Here is a 26138-nt window from a genome sequence, read left to right as displayed (position 1 = left end):
CAAACTGGCACCAAAGCTGGCGTTTAACTCCAAGAAGAGTCTCTACACGAAAAATGCTTCATTGCTCAGCCCAAGCACACACCAAGTGGGCCCGGAAGTGGATTTTTATGTCATTTACTCATTTCTGTACACCTTAGGCTACTAGTTTTCTATAAGTAGGACCTTTTACTATTGTATTAATCATCTTCTGATCTTTGGAACCTTTTTCTTTAGATCTTTTGATCACTTTGGGAGGCTGGCCTCACGGCCATGCCTAGACCTTGTTCTTATGTATTTTCAACGGTGGAGTTTCTACACACCATAGATTAAGGTGTGGAGCTCTGCTGTACCTCGAGTATTAATGCAATTACTATTGTTCTTCTATTCAATTCCGCTTGTTCTTTGTCCAAGATATCACTTGTTCTTCAACTTGATGAATGTGATGATCCGTGACACTCATCATCATTCTCACTCATGAACAAAGTGACTGACAACCACTCTTGTTCTACAAGCATCCGAGGCCCTAGTGAATATCTCTTGGATTCCTGATTGCACGATGCATGGTTGATCGCCTGACAACCGAGTGCTCGCCTGACAAACGAGCCAACCATTCCGTGAGATCAGAGTCTTCGTGGTATAGGCGAGAACTGATGGCAGCATTCAAGAGAATCCGGAAGGTCTAACCTTGTCTGTGGTATTCTGAGTAGGATTCAATGACTGAATGACTGTGACGTGCTTCAAACTCCTGAGGGCGGGGCGTTAGTGACAGACGCAAAAGAATCACTGGATTCTATTCCGGCCTGATTGAGAACCGACAGATGAATTCCGCTATGCTGTGACAGAGCATATGCAATCGCTTTCACTGAGAGGATGGGAGGTAGCCACTGACAATGGTGAAACCCTTGCTTAAGCTTGCCATGGAAAGGAGTAAGAAGGATTGGATGAAGGCAGTAGGAAAGCAGAGAGACGGAAGGGAAGGCATCTTCATGCGCTTATCTGAAGTTCCTACCAATGAATTACATAAGTATCACTATCTTTATCTTTTATGTTATTTTCGTTCATCATCATATACAATTGAGTTTACCTGACTAAGATTTACAAGATGACCATAGCTTGCTTCAATACTAACAATCTCCGTGGGATCGACCCTTACTCGCGTAAGGTTTATTACTTGGACGACCCAGTGCACTTGTTGGTTAGTTGTGCGAAGTTGTGTAATGCCATGGTATTGAGCTACCACGTTTTTGGAGCCATTACCGGGGATTATGAGAGTTGTGAAAAAGTATTGTTCACAATTTCGCGCACCAACAGTGTCACAGATTTGCAAGAATTCAGCCAAAAACTGATGAGGATCTTCCAATGGAAGTCCATGGAACTTGCAATTCTGTTACATTAGAGAAACTAATTGAGGCTTAAGCTCAAAGTTGTTTGCTCCGGTGGCAGGGATAGAGATGCTTCTCCCATAGAAGTCGGGAGTAGGTGCAGTAAAGTCACCCAGCACCTTCCTTGCATTGTTGTTGTTTTCGGCTGCCATGGGTTCTTCTTCTTTGAAGATTTATGTTAGGTCCTCTACAGAGAGTTGTGCCTTAGCTTCTCTTAGCTTTCGCTTCAAGGTCCTTTCAGGTTCAGGGTCAGCTTCAACAAGAATGCCTTTGTCTTTGTTCCTGCTCATATGAAAGAGAAGAGAACAAGAAAATATGGAATTCTCTATGTCACAGTATAGAGATTCCTTGAGGTGTCAAAGGAACAGAAAAATAGAAGGAAGAGGTAGAAGAATTCGAACTTAGTGAGATAGAGTTCGAATTGTGCATTGAGGAGGAGTGATACTCCATAAATAGAAGGATGTGAGAAGAGGGGAAGAAATTTCGAAAATTAAATTAAAAAGATTTTAAAATCATTTTGAAAAACCTTAATTGATTTTGGAAAACTAAGAGTGGGAAAGAAATCAAGTAATTTTTTTTTGAAAAAGATTTTGAAATTAGAAATAAAAAAGATATGATTGAAAACTATTTTTGAAAAAGATGTGATTAAAAAGATATGATTGAAAAGTTATGCTTTTAAAAAGATATGATTGAAATGATATGATTTGAAAACAATTTTAAAAAGATTTGATTTTAAAAAATAATGACTTGGCTAACAAGAAAAGATATGATTCAAACATTAAACCTTTCTCAACAGAAAAGGCAACATACTTGAAATGTTGAATCAAATCATTAATTGATAGCAAGTATCTTTGAAAAAGGAAAGAAATTGATTTTGAAAACATTTAATTGAAAAGATATGATTTGAAAAAGATTTGTTTTTGGAAAACTTTGAAAACTTGAAAAAAATTTGCATTGAAAACAGAATCTTCCCTCTTGTGCCATCCTGGCGTTAAACGCCCAGAATGGTGCACATTCTGGCGTTTAACGCCCAATGCACTACCTTTTTGGGCGTTAAACGCCCAACCAGGCACCCTGGCTGGCGTTTAAACGCCAGTCTGCCTTCTTCACTGGGCGTTTTGAAAGCCCAGCTTTTTCTGTGTAATTCCTCTGTTGTATGTTCTGAATCTTCAATTCTCTGTATTATTGACTTGAAAAGACACAAATTAAAAATATTTTTGGATTTTTTATAGTAAGGAATAATCAAAATGCAACTAAAATCAAATAACAATGCATGCAAGACACCAAACTTAGCAGTTTGTATACTACAGACACTAACAAAATGAGAATGCATATAACAAAACACTCAAGTCAAGAGAATTCAAAGATCAGAGCAATGAAATCATCAAGAACAACTTGAAGATTGATGAAGACACATGAATGAATGCAAGAAGAACAAAAACATGCAATTGACACCAAACTTAAGATGAGACTCTAGACTCAAACAAGAAATATTTTTGGATTTTATGATTTTTTTTTATTTTTCGAAAATTAAGTGAAAAAGAAAATAAAGGTATCAAAATTCTTAATGAGAATTCCAGGAATCATGCAATGTTAGTCTAAAGCTTTAGTCTAAAGAAATTAGACATGGCTAGCCAAGCTTCAGCAGGACATTGCATTCAAGAGCTAAATTGATGAGAATCAATCAGCTTTGGTGATGATAAGAACATCACCTTGAAACACTAGAATTCATTCTTAGGAACTCTGAAGATAAGTACCTAATCTAAGCAACAAGATGAACCGTCAGTTGTCCATACTCGAAACAATCCCCGGCAACGGCGCCAAAAACTTGGTGGGCGAAATCGTGATCACTACAACTTCGCACAACTAACCAGTAAGTGCACTGGGTCGTCCAAGTAATAAACCTTACGCGAGTAAGGGTCGATCCCACGGAGATTGTTGATATGAAGCAAGCTATGGTCACCTTGTAAATCTTAGTCAGGCAGACTCAAATGGGTATAGATGATGAATAAAACATAAAGATAAAGATAGAGATACTTATGTAATTCATTGGTGAGAGCTTCAGATAAGCGTATGAAGATGCTGTCCCTTCCGTCTCTCTGCTTTCCTACTGTCTTCATCCAATCCTTCTTACTCCTTTCCATGGCAAGCTTATGCAAGGGTTTCACCGTTGTCAGTGGCTACCTCCCATCCTCTCATTGGAAATGTTCAACGCACCCTGTCACGGCACGGCTATCCATCTGTCGGTTCTCAATCAGGCCGGAATAGAATCCAGTGATTCTTTTGCGTCTGTCACTAACGCCCCGCCCTCAGGAGTTTGAAGCACGTCACAGTCATTCAATCATTGAATCCTACTCAGAATACCACAGACAAGGTTAGACCTTCCGGATTCTCTTGAATGCCGCCATCAGTTCTTGCCTATACCACGAAGACTCTGATCTCACGGAATGGCTGGCTCGGTTGTCAGGCGAGCGCTCGGTTGTCAGGCGATCAACCATGCATCGTGTATCAGGAATCCAAGAGATATTCACCCAATCTAAGGTAGAACGGAGGTGGTTGTCAGTCACACGTTCATAGGTGAGAATGATGATGAGTGTCACGGATCATCACATTCATCAAGTTGAAGAACAAGTGATATCTTGGAACAAAAACAAGCGGAATTGAATAGAAGAACAATAGTAATTGCATTAATACTCGAGGTACAGCAGAGCTCCACACCTTAATCTATGGTGTGTAGAAACTCCACCGTTGAAAATACATAAGAACAAGAGTGATCATTGGCTTCGGTCCCAAAGAGGGAACCAGAAGAACCAAGATCTGATCTAAGAACTAGATGTCCAAAGATGATCTAGAGATCTAAAGTGATCAAAAGATGAAAATACAATAGTAAAAGGTCCTATTTATAGGGAACTAGTAGCTTAAGAAATACAAGGATGAGTAAATGACATAAAAATCCACTTCTGGGCCCACTTGGTGTGTGCTTGGGCTGAGCATTGAAGCATTTTCGTGTAGAGACTCTTCTTGGAGTTAAACGCCAGCTTTTGTGCCAGTTTGGGCGTTTAACTCCCACTTTGGTGCCAGTTCCGGCGTTTAACGCTGGGAATTCTGAAGGTGACTTTGAACGCCGGTTTGGGCCATCAAATCTTGGGCAAAGTATGGACTATCATATATTGCTGGAAAGCCCAGGATGTCTACCTTCCAACGCCGTTGAAAGCGCGCCAATTGAGCTTCTGTAGCTCCAGAAAATCCACTTCGAGTGCAGGGAGGTCAGAATCCAACAGCATCTGCAGTCCTTTTCAGTCTCTGAATCAGATTTTTGCTCAGATCCCTCAATTTCAGCCAGAAAATACCTGAAATCACAGAAAAACAAACTCATAGTAAAGTCCAGAAAAGTGAATTTTAACTAAAAACTAACTAAATCCTACTAGAAACATACTAAAAACAATGCCAAAAAGCGTATAAATTATCCGCTCATCAGCGTGCAAGGGAGGGTCGTCCCAGGTCTACTCGGATACGGACAAATATGAACGAGGCAGATCCAAACCGGCCTAAGAGATGCGGTTTATGTCGGCAACCCGGACACACTCGTTGGAGCTGCCCACAGGTCAGAGGTAGCCAAGGGATACAGTCGTAGCTGGGTAGGATTGGTTCTGTGTTGTTTGATCTACTAGTGTCCATTGTTCGGAGTTTTAGTTTTTAAGGAAGAAAATGTTCTAGTTAGAAATGCATTGTATGTCTGTTATTTTTAACGACTATGAATATTTTCATAATATAATATTAAATGAAAAAGTACATAGTAAACACATTAAAAGTATGTAACGGAACTAATATAAATAAGCAAAGTAAACTAGTTTTCATAGTGGTTAATACAATTTAATCTCTTAGAAACAGACACACACATCAATTGATAAACTAAATGACCCCACGATACAACACTGATAACCGAAATACATAAACATAAGTATGTAGCATACAACGAAGTAACGAACATCACAATACAAAAATCATCTAAACAGGTGCGATCTTGTGAAGCAACGTCGTGGGACCCGTGTCCTATGACCTCTCCGGATCAGCGGCTCCTCATCCTCTATCTCATCCTCCTCATCATCCGAGGTGGCTATGCAAGCCTCGTAGGGTGGACATGTAAAGGCCGGGATGATGAAGGCCCTGCAACTGAATGTGACCCAGCAGTAGCTGCGGAAGGGGGTGAACTGCCCAGGGCAAAATAGTCAGCTGGAGGTACAGATGGAGGCTCATTCAGATCTACATCTAAATGTTCCTGTGACCCCGTCGTCTGACCCCCTCGACGACCAGCCTCATCCTCCTGCATGATGGCAGTGATCCCATCTAGGAAGTGCTCCCCATCGTACTCCGCATCAAGACTATCACTGGCAAGAAAGTCTGAAAACATGGTACCCGGACTCACCCATAGTGTACTCTCCTGAAGCGTCTGGTCGTGACCAGGGACAACGACAAAGTAATCTCCGAATGGCCCCTCTCCTAGTCCAGCGTCGTCAACAGGTGCCGAAGGATCTCCCAAACCAGACCCATACCACTCTCCACCAGCTCTGCCAGCATCGGGTATAACAACCCCCTGAGCAGCCCCTCCTGGAACGGCATCGTCACGAGGATCACCTCCAACGTGGTGGTCTGCAGGCCCTCTCCGTCTGCCCCCCACGACCTCTTCGTCGACCACGACCCCTACTTGCCTGGTCACCATCCTCCATAGCCTGGTCCAGCCACCTCCACCCCCGGTCGCTACGTCGTGTCCCAACATGAGCTCTCCTGTCAACCCGATGCCTATCAGGTACGTCATCGACTCGGTCCATGTCGGAAACTCTACCGACACCCCTCTGTGTCACCTCCACTAGAATAGGAATGTCTCTAGGATCCCCCAAGTACATCTCTGGTGACAAGAACCTCTTTCCGTGCTGACGCCACCATTCTAAGAAGTCATATGAAGGACTCGGGTCGGCAACAATGTCAAACCGAAGCACGTGGTCCGCACGTGTCTCCCAGTGAAGATGCCAGTGCTGTAGATGGTGCGGGAATCAACGATCACCCCCTCTACCATCTTTCGACATCAAGAAGTCGATGTTCAGGGCGGGACGGGGACAAGCATGTACGCCTCCAAACTGAGGTAACACCCTATCAACCTGGTGCCACTCAACCACCGCAAAATATATCAGCGACGTCACAGAACGCCATAAGGCCGTATGACGAGGCTCCAACACCTCCGGATGGACAACCTGGACGACGTCGGGTGTGCTATATGGCATCCATATAAACTGAAAAAGGCATCACGAATACATTAGAAAAAAAATTTAGCTATAACTAAACTTACATTGACTAGGCAAAGGTTTTTTGCATACTCACATCCCTAGGCTGTAACATGTCGATCCTCAGCCGAGTCATCTGCACCCGAGGTCCCTTCTCGCTAACGCCAGGATTGTAACCTGACCACCTACAAAGGTCGTTAAGATACAAAGTCAGTCATTAATGTGACGAACTAGTATACCATTACAGGTGAGAACTTAAATTCATAGAATAAGTAAACATAATATAATGACATATTCGTACCTGGATGCCAGGGGCCAGCTAAACGAATCATACCCATCGGGCCAAAATCTAGGAAACCGCCAAAAGATCCAAGACTGAAGTAACTGTAATAGCCCAGCTAACTTCACGACATGTCTGTTGGCCACTCGACATATACACCGGTACAACCATGCAAGCGCCGCCGACCCCCAACTGTAGCCACCCATCTCCTCAAGCCTAGCCACGTACGGTAGCCATCTGATGTGAATACGATTGCCGAACTTGTCTGCAAACAGCTGGGTGTCCAACAACATCATGATATAGGCACGGGCAAAGCGCCTAACTGTCGCCTCATCGGCCCCCTCGGGGCACTCTTCAAAGGTCTCTTGGAACCAGCTGCAGTTCACATCGAACTTTTGAATTTGGCTCGGGGGAGGTAACACACCGAGCAACTCCTGGAACCACTGCCAAGCTGGCCGGCCACCCTGTATGTATACGTGGAAATTCGTAAGGCAACCGCTGACGTAATGTCTGTCCATTGGCAAACCCAACTGATACGCCACGTCCTGAAGTGTGATGGTGCACTCCCCGAAAGGCATGTGGAAAGTGTGCGTCTCCGGATGCCACCTCTCGACGAATGCACTCACAAGCGGCTCGTCTAGTCGGAACCATCTGTCGTTCAGTCTCGCAAGATGGTATAATCCGGCCATCTGTAAGTACGGAACGTGCCGCTCATCGAGCCGCATTCCCTGCTGGCGCCGCGTACTCGATATGCAACGCCGGGGCTGCGTAACACATGGACCACATGATTAGAACAGATTCAAAAACCGGTTACAAATACAAATCAAGACATAAACATCTAATAAATACCACTTGCAAAATGAGATGTATCAAACCACTAGCAAAAACCCGTTGTCAAGCCGCATCCAAATAACCACTAGAAACACAGCAGCCTAAAACCGCATACAAAAAACAACTAGCATAAACCAGGGACAACTCCACTTACAAAAACCATCGGCCAAAACCGCTCAAATTAACAACTACCAATACCACCTACGTAAACCGCTAGCATAAACCATCAACAAAACCGCATAAAAAACCACTACACAAAACCGCATGCAAAACCTCTTATATAAACCACTAGCAATACCACTTTAATAAACCATTAGCAATACCACTTCAATAAACTATTAACATATAGTAACAACAAAAACCACTAAACAAAATCATCAGCAAAACCGCATAGAAAATCACTATACAAAACCGCATGCAAAACCACTTATATAAACCACCAGCAATACCACTTCAATAAACCATTAACATATAGTAACAACAAAAACCACTAAACATATACCACTTACAAAAACCACTAACCTCGTCGTTGATCACCCCGGTGATATGAGCGACTCCATCCAAACGATACATTCTTCCCCCATCGCGTCAATATGCCTCTCGAGTCTTTGCCGAACAGATTCTGGGTCGTTTTCTTTGGGATTTGGTGGGGTACGAGGAAGGGAAACTGATTCGAATGAGTTTGGTTCGAACTCCTTATATAGGCAACTCACTAGTAATTCGAATCAACTTAATTCGAATTACATAATGTCACCAAAAATGAATAATTCGAATCAACATGATTCGAACTCCCTAAACTCACGCAATCCTAGTAATTCGAATCGAGTCAATTCGATTTACGCTTCTCTAATTCGATACTACTTGATTCGAATTACATGCAACTCCATTTAAACGTAGTTCGAAGCAAGTTGTTTCGAATTACTTGCATTTTTAGTCCGAATCATGTTGATTCAAATTACATTAAAATGGTCATTGGTTAATTGATGAAATAATTTTGGTTTTGGCTGATTTTAGTAAAAAACTTCTCAGCCTGGTATATTTGGGTTTTTTTTGCCCTACTTTATATGTTATAAGGAATAAGGATATTGTAACATTTTGATTTTTGATATAAGATTATATCTTTAACAAGCGTGCATAGCAGACAAGAAAAGCGCACACACAAACTCTCACACAATTTGATACTTAGACATAAAAAAGAAATATTTCTTATTATAATTAACTATAAATAACATTCTATTATATATTACTAATATTTATAGATTTTTCATTAATCATATACCTAATACAATATAATATATATAATATCTTCATATTTTTTTGGGCAAATAATACATAGTATTTAATGGTATATATTTTTTTATCATCAATTACTAGTCAATGATAATTTTATCAGAGAGATATTATGGTAAAGAATCTACTATTGGATTTACACTAATTAAAATTGCTTAGCATAGGTCATTCCCTTCTTTTTATAGATGAAATTAATATAGGCTCTTCCCATTCAAGTAAGTTTTTGGTACATTCTATCGTACAAAATGTTTGGAAAACAATAAAAAAATAGTTTAAATAATCTAAAATTATTTTATTTAATATTTATTAATTATTATTAGAATAATTATATAATTTTAAATATAATAAATATATAATTATTATTTTAGAGGTTTTTTTTTTCCAATTGAGATTGCTTTGCTTAGTTCATTCCCTAGATTTTTATTGATGAAATTAGTATAGGCTTTTCTCATTCAAGTAAGTTTTTGGTACATTGTATTATAATATAACGGTCAAAGTCAATCAATTAAATAATAGTAATAATAATTACATAATAATCCTGCCATTTCTGTATGCTAATTAATTTCATGCAAAACAAACTTGCAATTAAAAGCCATTGAGACTAAGGCGATAAGATTTGCCACTAGTGATGTGAATATAGATAGATACACAATAAAATACAATAAACAACGACAAAGATGATAATTAACAAATTAATTACTAGTATCTCATTGGTTATTCTTAAAAAAGAAGATTAAGATAAAATAATATTAATTAACGTTATGAGATATCTAATATAAGAAATGAAGATCCGGAAATGGCTGCTGATAGATTTGATGAAAAGCAACTAAATCCCGCAAAGCAAATGCTAAAATGGGTAGGGTTTATTCACATGTGTCATTTCTTCCGATACTAATGTCACTTATTTTTGTTACAACCATTACGTGTGCTAACTACTAACACTTTTCTCTCCCTCTCATACAACTATTACTTTCACTTTCCTTCTTTAAATTATGCACCCCCCACATCAAATTATATTAGCAAACAAATAAACTAGATTTGTGCATGGACCACTAACTAACAATCATTATATATAACATTGATATTGATTCTTTACTGTTCTAGAAGACTAAAATAACCATCAATTAAGAAATGATGGGAACCTATATGGTACAAGAGTTCTAATGTTTTATTGTTATCTATAAGATATATATGTGTATTAATAAGAAGTTAACATAACAAACAAAATTTAAAAGATAAATTTGTTAATGTGATAATGTATAAGTAGGTATTTTCATAAATTTTTTACTATAAAATAAAAATACGAATTCGATCATGTATTATCACTTAAATGCTAAAATAATTACCTTTTACATTCGCAATAGCAATAATCAATGAAAGAAAAAAAATTGTGCTAATTTATTGGTTTAAATAAATTTTTTATTCTTATAAGATATTTTTTTGTCTTAGATATTTTATAAATTTGGTCGTGAAATTTAAAAGTGGTCTATTTTAATCTTATGATTAAAACCAAAATGAAAAATTTATTTAGAAAAAAGATGAGTAATTTCTTAAAACCAAAATGGAGAATTTATTTTTTGAACTTCATTTTATTCTTTGATTCCACCAATAAAAATAAAGTCCAAATACAAATGAAATTCATTTTTAGTTTTAATTCGTTTTTATTATTCATTTATTCCATAGAAAAAGCACAAGTCCCTATGTGAGTAAGTGTATATAAAAGTATATATATAGTGGCATAAGGTGAGGACCCAAATTTGTCAATTACAAACAAGTGAAGTGTGTTTTGTGTATGTTTGTGTGTGTGGAAGAAAACAAAGATTGCATTGCAGAACACGCTTCTTCACCTTCATTGGTTTCAGCTCCACTCTCTTCTCTTCTCTCTGGAGCTGAACCGAACCCGAACCCACCCCACCACCACCTTTCAAAAAAGATTCATACTTTTCTCATTTTCATTTCTAATTCTTAATTTTGATTCATACCCACCTAGTTTTAAGTCATTTCTGACACATAAACAACATCAAAAACATATCTTGATTAACTTTCTTCTGTGAATAGACAAAAAAAAAACATGGAAGATGACAACCACCGTAACAGCATAGATAATAAGAACATGAACACCACCACCACCGCCAACAACAACAACAACGTTAGTAGTAACAATTGTAGTGATTCAAAAAACATGGATTCTGATTTAAAAGGTGGAGTCTTTCCGGCTTTTCCAGCTAAGAGAAGCATAGCGGAGAGAAGGGGTTTCAATTCCAATGCAGCAAGGATCAACACAGCTAGGTTCAGAACAAACACAATCACAACAAGCCCGTTAGCTTCTCCATCTCCATCTTCTTGCTCTGCATCACCATGCATCACTATACCTCCTGGCATTAGTCCCACTGCATTGCTTGATTCTCCCATCATGCTCCCCAATTCTCAGGTTATTCGGCTTTCTCCTTCTTTTTATATTTTTTTGTTAATTTTTTCAGTGACCCTTTTGATTATTCTGTTTCAATCGGATCAAAAGATCATTTTTTTTTTTCGGTGTGTTGTATTTAATTTTTATTTTTTATTTTTTCAGGCTATGCCTTCTCCAACTACTGGCTCATTTCATTGGCTAAGTTCTTTGCCACTTGATCAAGGGAATCTCGATGATGCTCCTGATTCTTCCCTGAAGTTTAAGAACAATGCGACCCTTGCCGATCCTAATCCTTTGCCTCCTTACTCTGCGTCTCTGAATCAGGTAATTTTCTTACGAAATAAAATAAAATAAAACTAGTATATTATGAAAAGAAACGGTGGTGTGTTGATTTCTTATCATGTGATTCAATTCTGTGTTGAATTTTCATTTTTTATGCTAATGATTTATTTCTGTTCATTTCTTTTTTCTTTTTTTAATAGTTTGATTTGATACGAAGAATGAAAATCACTTTTCTTCAGTTGGATGTGGTTGATGTGAAGAGCAGCGTTTGTGTTTGGTTTACGTCCTTAATGATAAAGCATTATAGTTTACAACTTGAAAATTTTGACAATTTTGATACTAAATTGAAAAAAAAAATCCAGTTGGGCATGTGTCCAGTTCTTTTAGCTAAATCAGGATATGATCAATTGATCATCATTCTCTCATTTGTGATATGTGAAAGATTTCTAACTGGTATTTTTCTAAATTGTAATAACAATACATTTATCATATGGTAACCTTGAATTCTTTAGGTTTCTAGTAATTGGCACTTGGTAAAGGGAGGAAATACAGACTGTCAATCAATTGTTCCAGTTCTGCCGCCGATAGATTTTTCGTTCCCGGAAGACTTTTCAAAAGGACAAAACGCAAAAAGTATTGAGTCCCGTTCATTCAATGATGTGAAAATGGTAAATTGTTCACTTGTTAATGTTAATAAAGCTGAGATGATGCAAATATCACGTTCCGATGAAGCTGGTGATGAAAGCACTCTGCCGAAAAATGTTACTCTTGGTGGGGATATCGGACGGCAACCTGTTATGGAGAAAGACCAGAAGGAGACCTTGCTTACAACTGGAGTGGTAAGGACCTCGGAGGATGGTTATAATTGGAGAAAGTATGGTCAGAAACAAGTAAAAGGTAGCGAGTATCCTAGGAGTTATTATAAATGTACTCAACCTAATTGTCAGGTCAAGAAGAAGGTGGAAAGATCCCATGATGGCCAAATAACAGAAATTATTTATAAGGGTACTCATAACCATTCAAAACCACACCTTGGTCGTCGAGCGTCAGGGCTTTCCACTGATGAGATGTCAGACATGGGTGAAGCTGGTGAAAACTATGCTAAACTTGAAGGTTCAGGTTGGAAAAATGTTCAACCGGGAGTAAAAGACACGAAGCACGGTTTGGATTGGAAGGCTGACGGTCTGGAAAGAACATCCTCAACTTCTGTCGTGACTGAACTTTCGGATCCTATGTCGACTAACAAAGGTAAACCTTTGTGTGCCTTTGAAGCGGAAGACACTCCCGAACATTCTTCCACACTTGCCAGTAATGATGGTGATGAAGATGGAACCACTCAAGCACTAGCACCAGCTGAGGATGATGCTGAAGATGATGAATCAGATTCCAAAAGAAGGTTTTAAACTCCATCTGATATTATTTGCAACTTTTCATGTTAGCTATAACAATTAGAAACACAGCCTTTATGATTCTGCATTATTTTTCTATTGCAGGAAAAAAGAGAACTACTTGGTTGAATCAACTTTGCCTTCTAGGGCTGTTCGTGAGCCAAGAGTGGTGGTCCAAATTGAGACTGAGATTGACATACTCGATGATGGTTATCGATGGCGCAAGTATGGACAAAAGGTTGTCAAAGGAAACCCAAACCCAAGGTATCAATTCTTCCTTTGTTTATTTTTACACATTGGATATGGTTTTGTTTGTAATGTGTCTTAATATTGGTTGGTTGGTAATTTCAGTTATTTCGTTGGCTTTTTAACCTGAAAGTTCTAATTTATTACAACTTGTTCCTTTTTATTTGTCACCGTCACTTTTTCGTACAGTCTAACATTGTTGGATCAATGAATTTGCTTGCAATTTATAGCTTGATCTGGTGATGCACCGAAAGTGATAGTGGCAGGTAGATTAATGGGAGCGGAGTGAGTTATTGTTATTTCTGAAAGCTGTAATTTTTTCATTCTTTGCCATTGTGTTTTCCTCTTTACAGGTAGAAAGTTTCCATTCTTTGTTGACGCGAGTTGCTATTGTTTGATATTGTTTGTAGATATTCACTTATGTTGGTAGTTCTGTTAAGTCTTCATTTCATTATCTGAACTGGTGCATGTTCTAAGTAGATCAATGGTTTGTTCTTCAGGTATCAATTCATTCTCTATACATTTCACTCGCATCATGCTTTTCACATTAGATCTACAGTTGTAGCCGAATTGAGCACTCATGGTATACCGATTGCGCATTTGCTGATTTGCATTTTCTCATGAATTTCCTCCAGGAGCTACTATAAATGCACAAGTGCCGGATGTCCCGTGAGGAAACACGTCGAAAGGGCTTCGCACAATACGAAATATGTAATCACTACATATGAGGGCAAACATAATCATGAAGTGCCGACGGCCAGAACCAACAATCATGTAAGCTCGAATGATGGTGGTTTACCTCCCAGTGGTCCTAATGGCCAATCAGCTCTTGCATTACCTGGCAGTGCTGTTATCCCGAAGTCTGAAAATCATCAAACTCTTACGTCTCATTTTGATCGAAAACCTGAATTCGGCAGCGACTTTCTTCGGCCGAGTTTGGTCGGAGCATTCAGCAACAATTTGAAGTTCGGTTCTTCCCCCATGTGCCAGATGAAGTATCCTTCCTTGAGTAGCACCATGTCTTATGGTTCGTTTGGACTGAATCCCGATCGCTGCACTGCCCCACAAGCTGGATCTATTCCCTCAGTGTATCCCGACTTTCCAATGCCGCTTCCCTTGAATCTTCCCTCATCCGGAAACTTCTCTCTTGCTGGACTAAACTTCAACTGTGCAAAGCCAATGAATCCAGTGCAGCCTTTCCTTTCAGGGCAACAAGTGAAGGATATTGATACTGGGTTCTTGAGGCCTAAACAGGAACAGAAGGATGATGCAATATATGGAACATGCTTACCTCCAGTTGATCATGGAAATTCTTCATCAGCAGCACCATCATCCATTTACCAGCAAGTCATGCAAAATTTCCCTTCATAAATTTTGGTCTTAACTTCTGTTAGCAACAGCAAATTCAATTGGTTTTTTATTTAGTGTTTTTTTTTTTAAAAGAAAGGTCATAAATTATTTAGTTTTTTTCCCCTTGATATTTGAGGAAACAAACTGTGGTGTGCTCTTTTGCACAAATCGAACACCTGTATTTTGTAACTAGTTCTTGGTAGGTTAATTGTTTTGTTGTCCTATCATTATAGTTTACATTTTTCTCTGAATATTTATGGAACAGAGTTTAGTCTTCTTAATACAAAATTGCATACCAATATTTGTATCAAACTGTTGGTGTATAATTTTAGCTTCTTTTTTCTAATTTTTATATTTGGATTTTCGCTTTGAATGCTTGAGCTATTTAGGGTATACAAACAAAAATATAGATTCACATGAGTACATGAATGATAAGAATCAATGTATGAATGGGATCATACATTTAGTACAGGGGCCTTAGAAACTATTAACATTTTCATAAACCACTTCTTTCTTTTAATCTTTTCTGATTTGGGAAGAATACATAATGCTAGAGCAGAAATGATGTAAGAGATCTTTTTCTTTCGGCCTACACTGCTAGCAACTTAGCATGTTTCATCTACTTCCTAACTTGACTTGAATTGGGGTTAAATTCTTAATTTTGATTGCAATCCACACAATTTTCTCTTTTTAATTTTTGCTTCATTTGTAAGAATAGATATTTAGATTTTACAGGGTGAAATTTCTGAGATGTGTTGCACAGAAAAAGAGAATTTAAATTGAGGTGATTGGTAAAATGATAAAATGAGAGGTTAATTATTATTTCATTTGTAACTTCTATCATGAGTGAACCCTATTATATTAATTTGAGAGTTTTTTTTTTTTTACCAACTTTCTTACTTTAGAAGAACTTAATGCGAGCCTATCCAATTATGAAAGAGTGGAAGTTGACTTAATGAAATGTGTAAGAACACTGCTTAATTGGGAATAAAAGGTCAAACAAAATCTAATATTCCTAACATACCAGGCGTGAGACTGCAGGTGAAGGGCATGATTAGGTTAATACATGCCATAGGAGATAGGTATTTGGTCTGGAAATTCCAATACCTTGCCCTACTCTAAATTGTAGGAAACAAGTCCCCACCAAAAAATGAAAGTCTATGCTAAAATCATTGGAATGATAAAAACCAGGTGTGATACAAGCATTTAATAGCACAAGACCCTACACAAATATAAATTCCCAACCAAATATTTGTCAAAAACAGATATTGATAGGGAAAGATGCCACTAGACCCTACACAAACATAGAACCTTATTCTTATTCCAACATATCAAATTATCAATGGCACTAGAGGAGGAGAGGAAGCACCCACCATGATTCCATTCTTTGACTCGAGATATTTTGATATAATAAGAATAAAAAAAAAGAGTTAGTTATCATACAAGCAAAATATTAGCCATTTAGCATTTAATTATAAAACAGATGAATCAGAGACCCCTTCAAACACACACTATATCATCTAAAAACAGTCTTAACATTAACAACACCCGAGAAAAACAATTTAAATTTGAAGTTGATTTCCATTACTAATATAAATAGGTTATATCAAGAGTGAAAGGAGATTGTACAAGCAAATTCTCCCAAAACTCTTGTTTACTTTACACTGAAGATTTAAGCACAATGTGCTCAACGTTCATGGAAGAATTTATGTTCAAAAGGAGATGTCAAAAGAAAAAAAAAAGTTAGATACTTTTTAAGCATATCATTGGATTTATTAAGATCATCCACTAAAATTAAGAGAAATATATTATGAGGAGGACAAGAAGTTAAGCTAAAAAACATCTTAACAGCCATTATGAGTTAACTAATATACATTCCAGGCTTAGAAAAGAAGGGCCTCAAAATCAACCACCACCAAAGTTTAAATCCCTTCAAATCAAAAGAACCCCTTCTCTTCACATAGTACATAGACCATTATCATCATCATCATCAAAGTAACTAAGACCAAGATCAGGAAACACAATTAAGCTTAAGCATACCCATAATATCAAATCACTCGATATCCCCCAAAAGACACCAACTTTAAAAGAAAAAAAATGGAAAAACAAAAAAGTTTCGATCAAAAGAGTGAGGGGGTTCCCAAATTGGAGAGATTTCATATTATTTTATTTCTTTAGGCTTCCGCGAACGCCGGGTTTAGGCTTAGAGGAATCGCCGACGTGGGTGGCGTGGAGATTAACGATCTTCCCCTCCTCGAACGGAAGCTTAGGGTGCTTCGCATCGTGGTGGATCTGCATCGATTTCATGTCCGGTGCCGTCGCTTTGCAGAGCGGGCACTCAAACTTCGCGTGACCTCCCTTTTCTATCCCCGACCGGTCCGCCAAACCCGCCTTTCCTCCGCCGCGGTTGGTGGTGGCGGCGTCGACCTTCGCGGCGATCTCTTTCGCCGTGTGCTTCTTTGGCTTCGCTTTCCCTGTCATGGCGTAAAACTAGGGTTCCTTTGTTCTTTTTTAGGGGAATCGTTCTATGCAGAATAAATCTGTCGTTGTGGGTTCTTGATTGGTGATCGGATTTGTTAGAAATTAATCGAAAGTTTCGATTTTGAGTTAGATTTTCGGGGGCTGTTTTTGGAGGGGAAGGTAAACCCTAAGGATGAGAAACCCTAATTTTGGGTGCGTGGGCGTTTTGGATGAGTGAGTTGGGTTATTAATAGGGAAAACGGATAGGAATGGAGGCTTATCTGTGAGCCATTTCGTTTTCACTGGGTTTTTTTTTTTTTAAATTTATGTTTCTTTCTTTTAAAGAAGACACTTGACACGTGTTAAATTTTCATTGGATAAACTGATTGCTTCTACCAATGCCTTTAGGCCATATATCATTCACATGCGTTATGATTAACGCAGGGTATCTACTACTTGTATAATTGCCGTGGCTCATGAAGCCAGGTGTCGCCCTCATGTTATTTTGAAATAAAATAATGAAGAATAGATTGTTAAAGGTAAAGGTTATTCTATTCTCTCTGTTTCTACGTTGCTCCTTCTCTCTCCCTTCTAAGCTTCTCACTCTCTGTCTCTCCTCCTTCCTTCATCGTGTCAGTGTATCAATTTCTCTATGGATCTCCTTCTTCCCGGTAAAAGCCAGCAGAACCCGCTGTTTCAAACCCTAAACCCTGCCCCCTTTTCCATTTTCACTCTCAGGCATAGAACACATCAAAAGCCGAAACCCAACCCGCAAAATTCTAGGGTTTGTGTTTGCGGTTCCATAATGTCTCAGAACGGGAAGCTCATCCCAATCTCGACCAGCACAGCACCAAGCTCCTCAACCTCACTGATCTTCAGCGCATCGATCCCTTCGTCGAGGAAATCCTCATCACCGCTGCACACGTCACCTTCTACGAGTTCAACATCGACCTCTCCCAATGGGTTCGTTCCTTTATAATCTCCTTCGTTTCATCTATTCCATTCTCTATCTCTCTCTCTAACGCTTTCTCTCTCTTCTTTCTGCGATTACCGTTTGCAGAGCCGCAAGGACGTCGAGGGATCCCTCTTCGTTGTCAAAAGGTCTACTTTTTGTTCCTTTTCCTTCATCATATCGCAACAATTCATGAATTCCACGATCCGATTGCTTTTTGTTTGATTTTCTCTGATTTAAACAAACGAAATGAACGAAATTCAGTTTTCATTCCATTCATATTTGATGTGCACACAGAAATAAAAAGCATAGCTTGGATCTACTAAGTCATCAAGAACAGATGAAAAGATTCGGACATCACCTTAAACTATTGTTCAGTGATAAGAAACCATCACAATCTCAGACAAAACAACTTTGCAGAGGTTTCTGTCAGGTAAACACTGATAAGATTTGTTCATTCTTAATGGTTTCAATATTATATATGTTGTTGGGTTTTTGTTTCAGGGGACTAAGGTTGTTTCTCCAAACCAAGATGATTTTGCTATGATTTCACCAAGAATTAAACTCAGATGGGAGGCACCTGGCTTATCTTGAGAGGGGTTTCTAAGGATGTGGCAAAGTACAAGATCATTATTGTCCATGGTTTTGGAAGCTCCAAAGAGATGAACTTTCTCGCACCCCAAGTACAATTACTCATTCCCTTTCAACTTAAACAGAATAGTAGTACTATACAATTACGATATTCATATGCTGAATAAGGTTACTCAACGTGTATATATACATATATACAGGAACTAATAGATGAACTAGGCATATATCTGCTGATCAGTTAGAGTTAGGACCACAGTTCTATGTCATTGGAGTCTCAATGGGTTCATATGCTACATGGAGTTGCCTTCAGTACTTACGCCACCGGTACAGAATTACAACCTTCCATATGGATATATAGATTGCAAGACAAAATAGTCTATTAGGATTTGTTTGATAAGAGTGAAATTGATAAGAGATTAATTGAGTATCCAGCTGGATTTTGATCTGAGATTGCATCGCAGTTAGGGAAACAGAAATGAGTTCAGAACGTCTACAAGAAAATTAAGTTAAATAATTTTTCTTCTTGCTTATATTTATATAAATTAGATTTATAAATAATTTTTCTTATTGCTTATATTTTTCTTCGAATTTGTGTGCTCAGGTGAGAGAGTTAAGCATAGAATTCGCTTGAGTTGGCGGAGTGGAGATTCCGAACAACAAGAGAATTGAGTTCTCGCTACAGTACATCCATGGAATCGGAAGGAGCAGAGATCGCAAGATTCTCTGCGATATAAGCATGGACAACAAGGTTACTAAGGATCTCAGCGAAGAGGATCTCATCACTCTGAGATGAAGTCTCCAAATACGTCATTGAAAGCGATTTGGTTAGTTTCTTTTCGCTTAAACCATTCAATTAATTAAGAAGAAAGTTTAATTTATTGATGTGTTTATTGATTTTCTCAGAGGAGGTTTAATGTGCTGAATATATGGAGATTGAAGGCAAACGAAATATCAGTAGTAGGAGTATATATGCTTTTACATTTCCTATTTCCTCTTATATATATGCTTTCTGTGGGTAACAAACTCTGCTTTATGCTTAATTAAATTTGATTAGCTTTCACATTCCTAATTAAGATAGTATTTTGTTGAACCAGATTGGGGTTGGGTGCTTATTAGAGAAGCTAATAAGGCTAATAATTTGAATTTCCTCATATAGAGCTGAAGCTTGCCGGACTTATTTTTCTTCTTGCTTATATTTATATAAATTATATTTAATTTGTTCTTTTTTTTGTGGTTTAGTAATGTTTTTTTTTTTTGAGATGATGCATATTTTAGAACGAGTGAAATGAGAAGAACCGGTTGATTGTAGAAAGAGAAAAAGCTTTTAGCTTTTTTTGAAGTTAAAGATTGGTTTCTGATATATATTTAGTGGTTCTAATATTTTATATGCTAAAGTTTTTGCTTCTTTTATGGGTTGTTATGTTAATATAATACATTGGAACGAGGAGTTGTGTTGAGACAATTTTGCTTCTTTTGGTTTTAATTTCTATTTATCTCTTCTATTTAGCAGCAGAGAAAGAAGAAGAACAACTCGAGCATGGCACAAACGCTAGCGATGCCTATAGCTCCCTCTCTCGCCCTAATCTCAAACTCCAGACCTCTTTCCAGAGCTGTCTATTTCCCTGTTCTCAACCCTCCCAAGGTAACATAAAACAAACTCTACCTTACATTTCTGAAATTTGTTTGTTTACTTTCGAATTTTTGTGCTCAGGTGAGAGAGTTAAGCATAGAGTGCGCTCGAGTTGGCGGAGTGGAGATTCCGAACAACAAGAGAATTGAGTTCTCGCTACAGTACATCCATGGAATCAGAAGGAGCAGAGCTCGCAAGATTCTCTGCGATATAAGCATGGACAACAAGGTCACTAAGGATCTCAGCGAAGAGGATCTCATCACTCTTAGAGATGAAGTCTCCAAATACGTCATTGAAGGCGATTTGGTTAGTTTCCTTTCGCTTAAACCATTCAATTAATTAAGAAGAAAGTTTAATTTATTGATGTGTTTATTGATTTTCTCAGAGGAGGTTTAATGCGCTGAATATAAGGAGATTGAAGGAGATTCAATGTTACAGAGGATAGGTAGATAGGTAAGTTTGCTGAAGAAGGCAAACGAAATATCAGTGCTATGCGTTGCCGAAGTCGCACTCATCATCTTCTCTACCAAAGGCAAGCTCTTCGAATATTCCAGCGATCCCTGGTTCGTACCTCTTCATTCTCCCTCTCTCTGACCCAATATCACCTTTACTTAATTTCACTGCTCATAACTATACATAATATGGATCTTGATTAATTAGTGAAATTTTAATTTCTGTGTGGAAATTACTTAATTCAGAATGCCACCGATTATGTGTTTTCATCTGTTTCACATTAAGAGTACTGTCCACATGCAGTAGTAGGAGTATATATGCTTTTACATTTCCTATTTCCTCTTATATATATGCTTTCTGTGTGTAACAAACTCTGCTTTATGCTTAATTAAATTCTATTAGCTTTCATATTCCTAATTAAGATAGTATTTTGTTGAACCAGATTGGGGTTGGGTGCTTATTAGAGAAGCTAATAAGGCTAATAATTTGAATTTCCTCATATAAAGTTGAAGCTTGCCGGACTTGTTTTTCTTCTTGCTTATATTTATATAAATTATATTTAATTTGTTCTTTTTTTTGTGGTTTAGTAATGTTTTTTTTTTTTGAGATAATGCATATTTTAGAATAAGTGAAATGAGAAGAACCGGTTGATTGTAGAAAGAGAAAAAGCTTTTAGCTTTTTTTGAAGTTAAAGATTGGTTTCTGATATATATTTAGTGGCTCTAATATTTTATATGCTAAAGTTTTTGCTTCTTTTATGGGTTGTTATGTTAATATAATACATTGGAATGAGTTGTGTTGAGACAATTTTGCTTTTTTTGGTTTTAATTTTTATTTATCTCTTACTTCTATTTAGCAGCAGAGAAAGAAGAAGAACAACTCGAGCATGGCACAAACGCTAGCGATGCCTATAGCTCCCTCTCTCGCCCTAATCTCAAACCCTAGACCTCTTTCCAGAGCCGTCTATTTCCCTGTTCTCAACCCTCCCAAGGTAACATAAAACAAACTCTACCTTACATTTCTGAAATTTGTTTGTTTACTTTTGAGTTTGTGTGCTCAGGTGAGAGAGTTAAGCATAGAGTGCGCTCGAGTTGGCGGAGTGGAGATTCCGAACAACAAGAAAATTGAGTTCTCGCTACAGTACATCCATGGAATCGGAAGGAGCAGAGCTCACAAGATTCTCTGCGATATAAGCATGGACAACAAGGTCACTAAGGATCTCAGCGAAGAGGATCTCATCACTCTTAGAGATGAAGTCTCCAAATACGTCATTGAAGGCGATTTGGTTAGAGTATTTTTATAGAATACGGATTGAATCAAGATGAAGAAGCAAGAACAGAGTTGAGAGCAGTAGATGCGTGGATACTGACTGACAAGCCTTACTCTCATCAATCCATTCATTCGGTAAGCTTCAATCTCCATTCCCAGTTCTTCCCCATCTTGGATCTGTTTTTGGCTATGATATCTTGGTGTTTCGGGTTTCTTTCTTTTCCTAACCCTTATTGATATAGCTACCTGTGCGATTAGGGTTCATGGAAAAGGATGCTGGGAACAAATTTTTTTTGGTCTGATTTGTCAGATTCATTTAAAGATCGGTGGTAGTTCTCAAGAGGAAATCAGCCTAGGCTTCATGTCACTCTGCCGCTCTCTTATCTTGGGAAACAACAAGTTAGGTGGGAATTTTTACGGCGGCCCTGTCCTTTCTCTGTCCCCTTCCATCATGTGACGTGTTTTACTGTTCAGTCCGAATTTCCTGTGATGTAGGTATGTAGTGGTTATGACTTATTTCAGATTCTTTGATATTTGTTTACTTTGATACTCAAGTTTCCTTTCAATTAACAAGATTTGTTTTTGTCCCTGTTTGGGCGTTCTTTTCTGATTCTATTTTGAAAATTGGATTTTTTGTTTCGATATAAGATGTTGTGTTCCAGTAACAGTAATTGTTTTTGGTCCTGTTTATCCGTTCCCTTCTGATTTCCTTCTGAAAATTGGGTGGTTTTGTTTGTATTGCTGCTTGTGTGATAGATGAAACAAATGAACTATGCTTAGTGTCAACTGATTCAAAAAAGCTCCTCTCTAATCTCACCCCCTGGAAGGAATGTTAGAAGATAACACTTAGAATCATCGGAATGAGGAGTTTAATTGATCATAGGGAGGAGAATGAAGAACATGCTTTTCTTCGGCTTCTAATAATGGATAAAGAAGTTAGTTATTATAGCTATTTTGATAGTTTTGTTGAATAAGTTTATAGGTGTGTAAAAATAAGTTAGTGTATTTATAGGATGCAATTGTATTCACTGGTTTATTGTTTTTTTTCTGGTTTTCTGATTTTTATGGTATTTTATCTTCTTGATCATTTACTTTCTAAATACATATTTTGTTTTTCTCTTTTATTTATTCCTTTTTTCCTTGTCTGAATCTTTTTTTCCTTCTGTTTTCTTGGGTGTTGAACTAAAACCCGTGTCTCTTTAAGTGGTGAAGAATTTAGTGGTTGGTGTTCATATCCATTGTTTTCTTTTGCATTGTTAGTGTCTAGAGAAAATGAGCTATTTGGGTGTAGGTGTTAGTCCTGGAACAGCTCCAATGTACCATAGCACAAACCTGAAATTGTTGGATAAGAGGATCAAGATAGCTGAGTTGGTGTTAAGGTTTATGATTCTTGGTCTTGGAGTTGTTGCAGCTGTTCTTATGGAACTGATTCACAAGTGAAGGTGTTTTTCTCCTTTGAGAAGGAAGCTAAATTCACTGATGTTAAGGCTTTGGTGTAAGTATCTATTTATCTATGTTCTATGTTAATTTCTAGCAATAAAAGTGTTGCATGTTTTGTTGTCCAAATTCATTAGTTTTTGATGGATTAAAAACTTTGCAGATTCTTGGTAGTTGCTAATGGTTTGGCTGCTGGATACTCTTTGATTCAAGGACTCCGTTGTGTTGTGAGTTTGGTTAGGGGAAGTGTTCTCTTCAACAAGCCCCTTAGCTTGGGCCATTTTCTCTGCTGATCAGGTACCCTTCTATATTTGAAAGATCACATCCTACTTTTTTTGTTGTCTTATACATTGTGGTCAAAACACAAGATTATCAAGATTCATCAACATCTTGCTTTTTCCTCAAGCATTTTGTTGCCATATTGATTAATATCATTTATTTTTGTTATAAATTCATGCAAAGACATAATAAAAAAGTAATTTGTCATTATGTCCATAGTGATATAACCTGAGTGGCAATATATATTTTTTTCTGGTTTTCTTATTTTATGGTATTTTATCTTCTTGATTATTTACTTCTAAATACATATTTTGTTTCTCTCTTTTATTTATTTCTTTTTTCCTTGTCTGAATCTTTTTTTCCTTCTGTTTACTTGGGTGTTGAACACTATAATTAATAAGTGTTGTTGTTCTGTTTTTTTTTTCACCATTTGCTTCAGATTGGAGCTATTTATCTCTTATATTTCTAACTGTTGTATTATGCCTTTTTATGATTTCAATTTCGAAAAACTATTGTGTTAAAACAGTGGAAAATTCTTTAAACCCTAAAGAATTGTGTTATTTCGATCTGTTTTTGCTTTCCCTAGTTGAAGTGCGAAAAATTGTGTCTTGATTTCGTCCTGGATTGTTGCAAGTTGCTATTCCTTCCCTTTTTTATGATGGGTTTTCTCTATTTTGTGTTTCAGAGAGCCTTGACTTCTAATATTTTTTCTACCTTCCATTCTGTACGGAGTACTCTTATAAATTAATTACTTCAATTGTATCTACTATATCATGATTGATCTTAATTACTTTCTTTTCTCTTGCTCAGGAAGCATAATTTCTGCCTTCCTGTTGTTGCCCCCAGTGTAAGTTTGATATATTTCGTCTTCATTCTTAACTATCCCTTTTTATGAGGCCATATTTTTGTCATTTTTTATCTGTATCTGATCTTCCTAGAGTAAAAAGGAAACAAGTGCCTTAATTAGGATGATGCAAAACACTTAATTCATTAGTATTGCTTGTGCTGTTCTATCATTGGGTTTTAAGGTTTAACGGGTTTCATTGATATTTAATTTGATTGTATGGTAATTAGCTAATTTTAGGTACTTAATTACTTTGGTTAGATAAAGATAACTCTTTATTTACTTCACTTCCTAATTGATTAATTTTTATTTGGAGATTAAAGAAATATACCTGTGTTGTACATAGATGCATACTTCTTTTAGGTTTGTTAGTTAAAACCTGGCTAATTTTTTGGTTCTAGCAGCAATTGGAACAGAAGCATGTGAAAAAAAACACAAATGAAAGTGAGACACATAATAAGATCTATATACAATCCATATAAAAACACTTCAAATGCTCTCTGAATATCCTAGAAATTGTAGGCATCAGATTGGATTTGGTTTTCTAATATGTAATTCATAGTAGCTTTGAATAATTTTGATTCTTTTTCTGAACTCTGTCTTCATGAAGAGAGATTCTTTTTCGATTTTCTGTTAGGTTCTTCGTTTTCAGTATGCAGTGATTTTATTAGAGTTTGCAATTGTGTTCCTGATTTCCCATTGGGGTTTGCGTGTTTTAAATCTGAGTTTTGTAATTTTCCGTTGATTTTAATACTCAATTTTCTATAATGTACACTGAACTATTAAGCTATTAATACTCATACACACTTGATTTAGGGTAGGATTTAGGGAGGGAGATGATTTGTGGGAGTGATTGCTGATTGGAATATGGGTCAAATTGAAAAGCTAGATTTGTGGTCATGGAGATGTCTTTTTGCTTTCATTATGGCAATTGTGAGGTGATCCAATAGCTTCGACAGGTTAGTAGGCATTAGATTTATTTAAGTTTTCTTATGATGTATTCATTTATTGGGACCCTTGCTCTATTGGGTCTTTCTTTTCTTCAATTTGTTGTTGGAAAAAGCTACAGCAATAATATAAGTATAATGTCTAAAATTAGTTTGAGTATTTAAAGTATATAACTATAAGTTATGGAATAAATTTAGAAATAATGAAGTTTATTACAGTGCACAAAATGAGTTAAATAAACATTATTATTAGAAAACTGTCTCGTGGGATTGCTGATAATTTGGATGACCCAAAATACAAGCATTACAAATATTGGTCTAACCCCTTAGAAACAAGGTGAGATCCTATACTTAATTGCTTTAGTAAACATTTTGTAGAAGTTGCACACAAGAAGACTGCCAATCTAGAATTTGACTATTGTTGGCACATAGCTACTACGTAATTAATCATTTTATTACCTTGGTTTGGGGCATTGATAGATTCCTGCTTTTGCTATCTTCTATAATGTCGTATCCTGCTGTCTTTTAAAATCCGTAGTTTATTCATACTACTTCTCTT

General features: G+C 37.2%; 3 protein-coding genes and 2 pseudogenes across 3 annotated transcripts; 3 read left to right on the top strand and 2 right to left on the bottom strand.

The window, feature by feature from the left end:
• Positions 1–6412: 6412 nt before the first annotated feature.
• LOC130975709 (serine/threonine-protein phosphatase 7 long form homolog) lies at positions 6413–7645 on the bottom strand. Its single transcript, XM_057900455.1, has 3 exons — positions 6942–7645; positions 6738–6825; positions 6413–6649 (listed from the first exon to the last, which is right to left on the bottom strand). Exons 1-3 carry the CDS (start codon positions 7643–7645, stop codon positions 6413–6415), a joined length of 1029 nt encoding a protein of 342 aa, XP_057756438.1.
• A 3175-nt stretch (positions 7646–10820) lies between these two features.
• LOC130975998 (WRKY transcription factor SUSIBA2-like) lies at positions 10821–14911 on the top strand. The gene is made up of 5 exons (XM_057900721.1): positions 10821–11472; positions 11614–11775; positions 12246–13129; positions 13227–13385; positions 14003–14911. Exons 1-5 carry the CDS (start codon positions 11113–11115, stop codon positions 14736–14738), a joined length of 2301 nt encoding a protein of 766 aa, XP_057756704.1. The 5' UTR covers positions 10821–11112; the 3' UTR covers positions 14739–14911.
• Positions 14912–16544: 1633 nt separating this feature from the next.
• On the bottom strand, positions 16545–17442 carry LOC130975999 (protein METHYLENE BLUE SENSITIVITY 1-like). Its single transcript, XM_057900722.1, has one exon. It carries the CDS (start codon positions 17196–17198, stop codon positions 16884–16886), a length of 315 nt encoding a protein of 104 aa, XP_057756705.1. The 5' UTR covers positions 17199–17442; the 3' UTR covers positions 16545–16883.
• A 531-nt stretch (positions 17443–17973) lies between these two features.
• On the top strand, positions 17974–20246 carry LOC130975285 (uncharacterized; annotated as a pseudogene).
• A 1950-nt stretch (positions 20247–22196) lies between these two features.
• On the top strand, positions 22197–24607 carry LOC130975708 (CASP-like protein 2B1; annotated as a pseudogene).
• The last annotated feature ends 1531 nt before the right edge of the window (positions 24608–26138 follow it).

The sequence above is a fragment of the Arachis stenosperma genome, chromosome 4 (assembly GCF_014773155.1).
Source record: "Arachis stenosperma cultivar V10309 chromosome 4, arast.V10309.gnm1.PFL2, whole genome shotgun sequence".
NCBI lineage: Eukaryota > Viridiplantae > Streptophyta > Magnoliopsida > Fabales > Fabaceae > Arachis > Arachis stenosperma.
The sequence above is the reverse complement of the archived record's forward strand: the minus strand, read 5'-3'. Positions and strand labels throughout refer to the sequence as shown.